Source organism: Tachypleus tridentatus, chromosome 2, assembly GCF_004210375.1.
Source record: "Tachypleus tridentatus isolate NWPU-2018 chromosome 2, ASM421037v1, whole genome shotgun sequence".
Taxonomy (NCBI): Eukaryota; Metazoa; Arthropoda; class Merostomata; order Xiphosura; family Limulidae; genus Tachypleus; species Tachypleus tridentatus.
This window is the reverse complement of record NC_134826.1, coordinates 91,884,664-91,896,789: the sequence shown is the minus strand read 5'-3', so window position 1 is coordinate 91,896,789 and position 12,126 is coordinate 91,884,664. Positions and strand designations below refer to the sequence as shown.

Below are 12,126 nucleotides of genomic sequence, written 5' to 3'. Positions count from 1 at the left end.
GTAAATTAACTGATGAGGCTTTGTAATAAGAAAACACACACACTGAACGTTTGATTTCACATTTGAACTTCTGTATCAGTAAACTTTTATTTCTAATAATCAAAGAAAGCTATTTCAATTTTTGAGTCACTATTGTTAACTTTTTGTTATGCAGTACTGCTAAAACCAGATAAATGCTACAGCAAAAGGTTTATATTACGAAGAGATTAAAATGTCGTAAGACAACAGCCAATTTTTTAAGTTTGTTTTTGATATTATTTGTTTTATAGTTTTTATAGCCTTTGTAGAAAACAATGTGCGAACATAAATCAGAGTCTTAACATAATCATCGACAAAATTAAAAAGTATAAGAATTTCATAAAGTGTGCATCATTCTATTTACACAAATATGGCTGAACATCAAATCTGCTGTACTTATAAGTCTGTACCTGTTCTCTTGTTTGTTCATCAAATTTACTACAAATCATGTTGTTGTTGCTTTTTTAACATAAATATGCAGTTTTTTCTTCATTGCACTTCTTCTTGTAGTTGTATTTAAGTACATATTACACTAATGCCTATAAATTTTCGTTCATACTAATTAAAACTGTATTTCGTTAATACTATTTTCATACTAGTAAGAGTTTAAGTACACTCTCACATCTAAATATTGTAATAAAAAAACAGCAATTTATGAAACAATGAAAGATCTGTGATGTGTTTCAGATGAAAACTCATTTAAAGTAAATGAATTTCTTTCTTATAGTAGCAGACTAAACCCAGTAGATTATGGTGTAATCACTCATTACCTCTTGTCCTTCTATTGCAAAAATCTCGAAAGTGTTTATTTCCTTGGACAAATTTCACTGAAAATCTATATGAATATATTTTTCTTTTTGTCTCTTGATTTATCTTTTATTGTTTATTGTTTCGCAAACTTTTTACGAAAAAGTAGTAATACTACTTTGCATTTTTTTTTGCTTAAAATATTTAGGATAAATAATTGTTATGTAATAAGTATTAAAATACTTCTTTGTGATTTAATTTTATGTTAGTGAATCCACAGGCAGATGTCACTATAATCTCTAAGACAAAAAATCTGTTTAATTTCGGAGCATTGGTACAAATATGTTACGTTATGGATGTAAATTATTGATTCCAAATCGTAGAATACCGCCAGAAGTTAAGATATTTATTAGATTCTATAAAAAGGTCTGCGAAGAAAACCTATACGGGTTAGTTCGCAAGGAAATCAAGGTGAAAGCTCGGTTGTGGAAAGTGTGAATGCATCGTATTCCATTTTTTTGCCATCTAAACAGAGAAAGAATATTAATAACGGCATTAACATTAACCTCAAGAATAATATAGATAGGTCTGGCTTCAGTTATTCTCGGAATATGTTATCAGAAGAAACGAACTCGAAACGTTATGTGAAGGAAGCCGAACTTAGAGATGTGCCTCGCTATGAGTATGAGATACTTCAAAATAATGACCCGCGTTTTACGTAAGATTTTATCATATAATTGAAATATTATTTTTAGCAATACAACCGCTGTTTTAATTTTTATTGGCTGTTTAATTATTTTACTGATAATTTGTACATGTTAGTTTTTGTGCTTACTGTTGTCATTGAACTATCCATCGGTATTGATTCTAAAGTACAGTTGTTCAAAAACAATACATATAGGCTTTTAAGCAGTAGAATAGCGACAATACAATAACATTGTTGTAATTGTAATAACTATATCACAGATATAGTTTTATAGTATAATTTGATCCGAAATTTAGTTTTGAGTATGAAGTCACTAAACAGAGTTGATCGTTTTTTAATTAGTAACAACGTAAAAATAAGTTTGCAAGTACGTTTTATTTAGTTATTAATTTTATAAATTTGTCCATTTATAGTATTATATTGTATGTTATAGGACAGTAATGACTCTATTGAAATCTCGCAAAAAAAGGGAAAAAATTCTCTTAGAAGGTAGGAGACTCATTAGTGATGCTATATCAGCTGGTATTCACCCAGAATCAATCTTCTTCAGTCAAGAACAGAATCTTTGTGAAATTCCTCTTGAGGAAGCTGTCAACGTGCAACTCTTTAAGGTATTTTATAAACAGCTGAACTTGTGGTCTGACCTTACAACCTCTCCGGGAGTAATGGGTAAGCTGTGTACTATGATATTTTTTTTTATAAAAAGCTCAGTTTATGCTTTATAAACAGTCCAGTCTGTGGCCTGGCTTTACTGTAACCTCTCTAGGAGTAATAGGCAAGCTATACATTTTGAATTTTGTGTAATCCTTTTAGTGTAATTCAAAAGATTGCAGAATCAGTATTTGAAAAAGAAAAACACAATTGAAGGGAAATTAATGGGATTATTATGTATGTTTGCATTTAGGAAATGAACCATGTAAATAAGGCTATATGTAGAATTTTGGAATAAGAGCTAATTTAAACATGAAAAACAAAAATGCTTACAAACTTTTTAAAAGTATGATATGGAGCTAGGGGTTACAAATGTCTGAAAGTTTTTAAAAACTTTATTTTCTCCTGATCACAACAAATCTTTCCTACTACAATTTTGTACTTAAGTATATGATGTAATATTTAAATGCATTTTCACATGCTTTTTATTATTTAAGCTCATTTCTGAATTTAATATTTTCATCAGAATGAGATCTCTAACTGATAACATACAGACTTGTTAATGCAGTAGTAACTTTCTGGTATGAAGTAATTTTTTAATGAATTAAAAGAAACTCAGAATATGATTTTAATATTGTAAAAATCATAAAAATTGTATTTTAAATTTAGGTTTCTTCATTTAATGGGAGTATATTATGTCATTCTCTCTTTTCTGGTATTAAAACCAATTTATTATTTAAGAACAGTTTTATATCAGAAAGAAAATTAATAGTGTGCTTACAAGTCTTTGTGTTATCAATTAGTAAAGATATCGGATACTGGGAAAAATATTGAATTCAGAAATAAGCTTAGTAGCAAGAAGTATGAAAAACGTGTTAGTTGTGAACTTATATATCGAAATATAGTAAGAAGGATTTGTTGTGCTCAGGGGAATATGACAAAATTTTTTAAGATTATAGGAAGTTTGGAATACATAACTGTTTTATAACAAGGGAATTTCACAATCAGTTATCACCTAGACTTTGGGAGCAGATTTCTTCTCAGAAATGACACACGAAACTATTAAAAATAGTACCCTAGTTTTTGTATTAATAATTTGTTCTCAAAGTGTTGTATCTTTTAATGGAAAGACTTAAACAGTTGCTCTTAAATCTTGTTGGAGCATACAATGTAAAGGGTATTTCATTCAGATGATCAAAAATTGTCCCCCTCGGTATGGATTCCTGTGCGTGGTAAGGGGACCTACCAGGGAAGGTCCTGTTTTCCAGTTTACCTCCTCTGGGATCAAAACATCCACGTGTTTGCTGTCCCTGGCAACCCATGAAGGGGAGGAGAGGATCCTGGTAGTTGAGAGGTCCAACCCTAACACACTTGTAACTCTGTGTTCTCCAGTTACCACCCTCTCAAACATTAGAAGTGCATTAGACGTGTACAATAAATCCAAAATAGCATTATTTCTGCTAGGTTATTTGACTGTTTGGTGAAGAAATGCATCTTGAACAGTTTGCAGAAACTTTTTTTTTTTCTTGTGGTTAACTTTGAGTATGATATTGAAAAGAAACATTTTGACCTTTATCTGTGAAAGAAGTTCATGAGGGATTATATTTCAATATGAGTTACAAGAAAAGCATATTCACAACAATAACAAAACCAAACTTTATTCTGTCAAAATCATGTCCCTTCCCTTATTAGCATCAAGTAATGACCACTGCAAAATACGATTTAGAAATTGTTCTAGGAACATTGCTTTGGTGTTGTTACCATTTTTTTAATGTTGTGTGAAATTAATAACAAGAGTTAAAATTAATAATACTGTGGAATATGTAGAGGAAATACTAAGCCTGATTGCACAATAGAAGTGCAACACTTGAAGCAATTAAAAAGTTTGCAAATAATCCCAAACTCTATTTATGACTTTTACTAACATTTATAAAGATGATGAGAACTTTCCCAGTTAACACAAGCAGCTATAAAAGGACCTTTAGAAAGCTAAATATAGTAAAAAATCCTCTTAGAACCAATGTCGCATATAGGAGACTGAAGAGTCTAGCAATAATTAGCATGTATAGAGAGCATACTTTTCCACTGAACTTGATAATGTTGTTGACAGTTTCATTAATAAGTTTGCAAATACAAAGTTATCATTGGTTTAAAGTAAATCAGAAGGATTGTTCTGGTTGTTGTCTTATTGAGTTTATGTTTTCATCATTATTCATCAATCCACTTTTAGAGATATTTGCTATTATCTCCCACCAACAAACTTGCTAGATATGCTAAAATGGTCAAAAAAACTTCTGAGCACTTTAGGGATTTAAAACTTAGTACAAAGTACTTTTCTGAAATATAACTTTGACTCAAGGTAATTCAGCATGCTAAAATTTATGAAGGGGGTAATAACAAGTCTGATAGTTAAAGCACCTAACTATCAATCTGAGAGTCGCAGGTTCAACTCTCTGTCTCTGAATATACTTGCCCTTTCAACTATGGGGCATTATAATGTTATGAACAATCCCACTATTAGTTGGTAAAAAGAATAACCAAAGAGTTGGTGGAAGGTGGTTTTGACTAGTCATCTACCTTCTAATTTATCACTGCTACATTAGGTACAGTTAATACATTAATCCAATGCGTCGTTTTGCACAAAATTCAAAACAAACTAATATGATACATAACAGCTAGAATTTCACATTGAAACAGTGGAGGGACCAGTGCAAAATTGATCTAGATGAGTACTCTTTGGAAGGTGCCTAGAAACCACATCCCATTTGTATAACATACTCTTTACCCATTGTAAAGACGTGTGTTGCTAATTTGGGCATTCCAATAAATAATTGGAGGTAAAATATGTTGTAGAGTGGCCAAAATGCGCCAGACCACATTCGGTGGGTAAATTCCAATTCTAAACTAGGTTACATCAGGAATTTGTCTTCTGGTCCAAGGTAGGAGGAGGGTCACAACTGTCTTCAGGAGAAATTAACTTCCATTCTGAAAGTTCGAGCAGGGTACACAACGAACACCAGGCTACCTTGGAACCAAACATCCAGGCAATAGTAGAAAGAGTGAATGCAAATCTGATAGGTCAACTCTGATCCAAAACTAGGTATCATTGGTAATTTCTCATCCATAACCATATGTGTGAGGACTTATATTGGCTGGTCTCATATCGACCCAACACCAGACAACCTGGGAACCACCACCTAAGTGGCAACAGGATGAGGAAAGCCACCCAATGTCATCTAGTTCAAAACTAGTCTACATTAAGAGGAGAGCACTCATCAGCTATACCAATAGAACACCATTGCCCTACTTTCAATTGAATGGAAGTGGTCACACTCAAGAGGAAGGCTCCTTGGTCCATTACCACAGCAGTTGGAAATGATAAATCGCAAGTATGCCCGTACCCCATTAGAAACAACATAGTGGTGAGTCTGGAAGAATACAACGCTTTAAAATAGTGAACTATGAGAAAACAAAAACCGTATTTTCAAAAGCAAGCTAGACCCATTTTATTCAACTAGGACTGGAGGAATGGAAAGTGATTCTGACACTGCTTTGCTCGTGATAGTTCATTAGTTAGCACGGTCTGGAATTGATCTTATTTATGAAGCAATATACTGCAGGGAACCATTTAGTGGTCTTTTGATATGCCCTATCTCATCACTGAGTGTTATATACCTGTAATGGCTGCATGATGTATATTTAAGGTTAAGTATACTTGGATAGGAACCATTTGCCATAAAGTGGGATCCAGGAATATAGAAAGAGGCCACTGTAAAGGTAAGAAATAAAAAAATTAGAATTTACCTATTCAGAGCCTATAGGGAATAGGAAGAATGGTAATAGGTGGCAAATGATATTCAAATGAGGAAAAGACGGCCAAATGGTGCAGGTAATGCATGGCAAATGTATGAGGTGTAGTCCACATGTCAACCTCTATAATGGAGAATGGAAGTAAGCAACCAGAGAAAGGGTAGTATTGACATATATGCTGAAAGAAATCTCTGAAGACGCAACAAGATTCCTCGTACAAGAACACTCACGTAGGATGAATGAGTTAATGTTGTCAACCCGTAAGGATTACAGAAGAGAGATCGTGGGTAGACGAGGAATTGCAAGGGATATAAAGATGAAAACAAGAACCATAAAAAAGAGCCATGAAGGCAACATAACAATAAAAATCTTGTATGGGGCAAATAACCAGATCAGTATTTGATTGGGAATACAGATTAGCAATGGAAGGAAAAAATTTGAACGTGATGCTCCCCTTACGCATTGTTACAATTTTGTGGGAAAAACATGATCAGGATAAAGGAGAACATGTGAATGATAATAAAGAATATGAGAAACATAAATAGCAAACATACCTGACATATTATATCTACATGCTTATAGGACTTGATGTAGAGATACTACAAAGAATAAGAGGCTAAAGGCTCAAAGAGAGGAAGGGTAAGGGCATGAAGGACAACAATTAGATTCTAAACTGGTAGGACAACTGAATGGGGAGGATGAATAAGGTGAAAAGATTGAAACATCTTGAGAAAAAGAATGCTATGATTGTAAGTATCACATTTAATGGTGAAAAAGTTTCTTACTTTTAATCTTTACAATAAACATCAGGACTAATCTATTGGCTAATGTTTTAAATTTTATATATCTTCCTTAGCGAGACCTACTTTTTTAACTCTGTTTATGTATATGAATTTTTAACCATGTCTAGATAAATATAAGTCTGTGTTTCATCTATGTTTTATTAATTTTCTTAAATATCCATTTGTATTATCTCTCATGTTTAACATAAAAGATTAAATTAGATGCATATTTATCTAAACTTTAACCATTTGTCAGACTTTTTCGAGTGTACTTGTTCAAAATCTGTGACATTTAAGATCGAGCACAAATTGTAACTTATGACTTGTATACTTTTCAAGTGAAGAGATAATTGATGTCATTGTATTAGTTTCAAAATCTATGTGAAGAAATATCTGTTTTGGAGTATTCAAAGAATAATAACTTAATATATAATTAAAAGTCCTTTTATGATTATGACTGTCAACTCTTTTTCAGCCATAGATTATGTTCATTTGCGAAAATAGTGTTTGATGCTTTTGTAAACTTAAGTGTAAATATTATAGTGTATATAAAGTGAATTTTTGAAAGATACTGAAATATAATTTCTGACTTGCCTGTCAGTTTTGTAAAAATAAAAACATTATTTATTGTAGTCTTAGGTAAACACATTACTTGGCTTTATACAAGGACAAGAGGTCAAGTATCTCAACTTGTCATCAGCTGGAGTATCTTGGCAATATGTTAAAATAGCTCACACCATTTGTTTGTCTGTAATACTGGCCATTAAATATCTAGAAATAGTTCGATGGTAACTATAGAGCAGAAAAACTGTGACAATATTACTTATATATAGTGCCATATAATCATTTTTGACAATGATAATTTATAACTTTTAGTCTGTAAGCAAGTTGTTTCAATGAGCAAGAAACAAACTCTAGACAAAGATTTCTGAAAACATCTATAGAAAAGTAAGAATTAGTTTTTAGTATTAAATAAACGTACCTATTTACATTGATCCTATAAACTTTAACAATCAACTTATAAAGTTAAACAAGAGATTCAAATAATAATTGATCTTTTCATAACATTTTGGTAAAAAAGATAATACATGTCGCCATAACTTTGTTTTAAAATCTATGTCAGTCATGGAGAAAAAAACTATTTATAAGTCTGAAGTATCTATGAATAATTACAATATATGAATCAAAACTTGTTAATATTTACAATGAAATTTAGACTGTTTGTTGTAGATTGATATGTCTCAAATATTAACCGAGCCACTACGCAGAAACATTTAAGTCTGTCACCATTCGAGTACATAATTTGTTATACAATGAAATTGTAAATCTCGTACATTTCACATGTCTGTACAATTTATGTAGTTTTTAGGCCTAAGTAGATATTATGAATATTACTAAATGTACTTCCACAGGTTCTCCGAAAGTGTTTTGTTTCAAGAGTAAATAGGCCAGGTAATTAAGGCGCTCGACTCGTAAACTGAGGATCACGGGTTCGAATCTCCGTCGCACCAAACATGTTGCCCCTTTCAGCCGTGGGGACGTTATAAAGTGACTGTCAATCGTACTATTCGTTGGCAAAAGAGTAGCCTAAGAGTTGGCGGTGAGTGGTGATGACTAGGTGTCCTCCCTCTAGTCTTACACTACTAAATTAGGGATGGCTAGCGCAAGTAGCATTGCGCAAAATTAAAAAACAAACAAGAGTAAATACAACAACAAAATTAAGAGTAACAATTATTTTTATTCCTTCCTTTTCAAATTTATAAGTCAAGCATTTTTTAGCCTAAAAGAGTGTAGACTTTTTCTTGTGCATATATTTTACTGACATCACGACAGTATAATAATGCAAACTGTAATGCTGAGCATTTCTTAAGTGACATAATTTTAATGTCTACTGACTGGCTGACAAACAACACACTACTTTATAATGGTACAAATGGTTAAAATAAGTGAAAAAAGTAGAACAGAATCTATCATGGTTAAATGAACTTTCATTTAAAAAGTATTTTGATCTATATTTAAACTTTTAACCACGGTTTCGGGCACAATTTAAACATAATCATAAAATAATAGATGTGAGAAATATCTACTATTTTGAATTTATTTAGATTTGAACAATTTAAGTTAAAACGCTTTCAATATAGTCCAAATATACCCTCCATTTCAAATTTCTTATTCAGCTTTTGTTTTCAGCTTATACATTTAATCAGCTCAGCTATTTTGACTACAGACAAGACTTATTAGACATAGGTTAAACACTTTCACAATGAGTGGGAATGACTCACATATAGAAACCTAGGAAATGTCTATGTGCTAATAGTTTCAGTATCGAAATTTTTGAATTTATTTAGATTTGAACAATTTAAGTTAAAACGCTTTCAATATAGTCCAAATATACCCTCCATTTCAAATTTCTTATTCAGCTTTTGTTTTCAGCTTATACATTTAATCAGCTCAGCTATTTTGACTACAGACAAGACTTATAAGACATAGGTTAAACACTTTCACAATGAGTGGGAATGACTCACATATAGAAACCTAGGAAATGTCTATGTGCTAATAGTTTCAGTATCGATTTCTCAATAATCTTTCCAGACATTTTTATTAATGCATGAAGAAATTTCATTTAAACTGTACTCTAAAACCAATTTTTAAATGTAATTTGTAGGGTATGTTTTATATTTTAAAAGAAAGCTCTGTAAATAATTTTTCTAATAGGAAAGTGATTGATCAAACAGTAAGTTATTAATTTATTATATTTAGTTATAACAAAATGGTTAGGTTAATGCCTTCGGATAGAAATAGAAAGAACGCTTATATGCTGTTAGTTTCAGTCAGTATAAAACAGGCTTTTGATTGATTGTTTTGAATTATCATGCAGAGCTATCTGCAATAACTGTCCCTAATTTATCAATGTACGATTATAGGGAAAGTAACTTACGCAGACGTAACACGCCCGAAAACAACACAAGCATTTAACCCCACAGATTTCACCACAAACTTGCTAGCAATGCTGATAGAATTGAGTGATCTCCCCTCATTCGAATCGAGGCACGAGTCACTCAAGGCTGTTTGCAGCCTTGCAAGTTATTATTTTAACCTTCCTCACCTCAAACCACACCATCTTTCACTCAAAATTCATGCAAGGGAAATAAAACAAAACAATGATACAACACATTAAAATCTTACACATCAACTGCCAAGGAAATCTCAAAGACAAAAGGATAGAAATATACAACATAAACAAACATATAAACGCCAACATAATCATCGTTTCAGAAACACTTTGCACAGAGAAACAAAACACCACAATCCCCGGATTCATCTCACACAGCATACCTCACTCAGAAAACAACAGAGGTATAATAACTTACTTCAGTACGAAAATATCGTATTTAATCTCGATAGAAGATTCCTTTAAATCTGACATTAATGAAACCATTTTATGTAATATACACTTTAACAACCGGCTAACTATTCCGATTCTAGCCATATATTGCTCACCAACCAAGGATATCGACATTAACTTCCTTCAAAAATGTGTTAATCGTAAACCCAAACCAATTATTATTGGAGATTTTAATTCACCGCACACAGAATTAAGGGGTAACAGAGACACACGCAGAGGATCGTGCATAAAAAATTTTATCTCTAGCAATAAAATGCACTTAATTAATGACAATACACCTACACACTTCTCAGCCGCTAACGGCTCATACGATGTACTCGATTTCATCATCGCACCCAAGGACATGGTTAATAGAATATCTAACTTTAAAGTGCATGATGAAATCACCAGTGACCACTTCCCCATGTCATGTATGATTCACCCGCGCCACCCTGCTGTGGCGTACGTGACTCCTTCCGCATACACCTACACTGAAACAGACTGGCTCACTTTTAATGCCTCTCTGGACTCATACCTACCCCATCCAATCGAACATGTAAATAACAAAACAGAACTAGACAACTATGTTGACCAAATTACAGAAGCCATAAAGAAAGCCATAAAAAACACAATTCCTAAATCAAAAAGAAAACAATCACTTATTCAGTGAACTCTAACACCAGAAATTCACGCACTAATAATCAAACGCAGACAATTAAGACGAACACACTACATCACACGCGATCCACACATTAAAACAGAAATCAATAGAACAAATACAAAAATTAAACAAGAAATTAAAAAAGTCAGAGAAAACAATTGGCACAACTTCTGTAAAAATTTAGAAAAAACCAAGAACAATCCAAAAGAATTCTGGAAAAAATTCAAGAGTATTGCTTCAGACAAAAACACAAATCACATGTTACAACATATCACACACAACAATAAAATCGCAAGGACGGACGAAGAGAAAGCTGACTATTACAAATCCTCTTTTAGCGATTTAAACTCAGTAGATTTCGACACACAACACCAACACCATGTCAACAACTACATAAATACAAACCAAGCTTCATTCTCACCAGGATTTCCCGGCGAGACACTAGAAGCATACTCAAATTCAATCAATAGAAAAATAACCATAACCGAACTAAAGATTAATATCAAAAACTTGAAGAACACTTCCCCCGGACATGACCAAATACCAAATATTATTCTCAAAAAAAGTTCCACTCTCCTACTACAACACCTCACAAACATCATGAACATTTCACTATCGACCGGGTATTACCCTGACACGTGGAAAAAAGCCATCATAACAACGATCCCCAAGAAACAAACTAACAGAACAAATCCAGATAACTTCCGCCCCATCAGTCTGTTAAGCTGCCTTGGCAAACTGATGGAGATAATTATCTCCAACCGTCTTCTCCATTTTTGCGAATCAAACAACATCCTTCCAGAATCTCAAAATGCCTCCAGAAAAAATAGACAAACAACAGATCACCTCACACGACTCACCGAATCAATCTACAAAGCTTACAACAACAATCAAGTAACCATCGGGGTATTCCTAGATGTCAAAAAAGCATTCGACAGCGTTTGGCACAACGCCATCATATACAAACTAAATCACCTACAAATAAATCCACGATAGTCAAATGGATTTCAAATTTCTTAACCAATAGAACAGCACAAGTAAAAGTCAATAAAACCATATCCAAATTATTTAATATAACGGCAGTAGTGCCCCAAGGATCAGTCCTCTCTCCACTTCTATACATAATTTTCGTCAGTGACATACCTTTTCCAAATCTAACATACACACACAATTCACAATACGCAGACGACATCGCAATCTGGAGCACCTCCAGAAACCCAGTAATGGCCATGTCTCGCGTACAAGAATCACTAAACAACGTCTCAACATGGAGCAACAAGTAGAGGGTCGTGTTAAATCCGACAAAAACACAAGCAATCACCTTCTATAGAAAACTAAAGAAACAAAGAAAAATCTAGAAAAAATA

The 12,126-nt window shown here is 32.8% G+C and overlaps 1 protein-coding gene across 6 annotated transcripts in view; it reads left to right on the top strand.

The window, feature by feature from the left end:
- The first annotated feature begins 1,061 nt into the window (after positions 1-1,061).
- LOC143244528 (rRNA methyltransferase 3, mitochondrial-like) overlaps positions 1,062-12,126 on the top strand; it is a 27,728-nt gene continuing 16,663 nt past the window's right edge. For 2 of the 6 annotated variants that reach the window (XR_013025138.1, XR_013025136.1), the window contains exons 1-3: positions 1,064-1,483; positions 1,905-2,140; positions 6,515-6,681. Coding sequence is in view for 2 of the 6 variants with exons in the window: in XM_076489371.1 (XP_076345486.1) it covers positions 1,377-1,483; positions 1,905-2,140; positions 6,515-6,552 (381 nt within the window). In the remaining 4 variants the exon portion in view is untranslated. The other 4 variants (XR_013025139.1, XR_013025137.1, XM_076489373.1 and 1 more) reach the window with 4 other exon arrangements.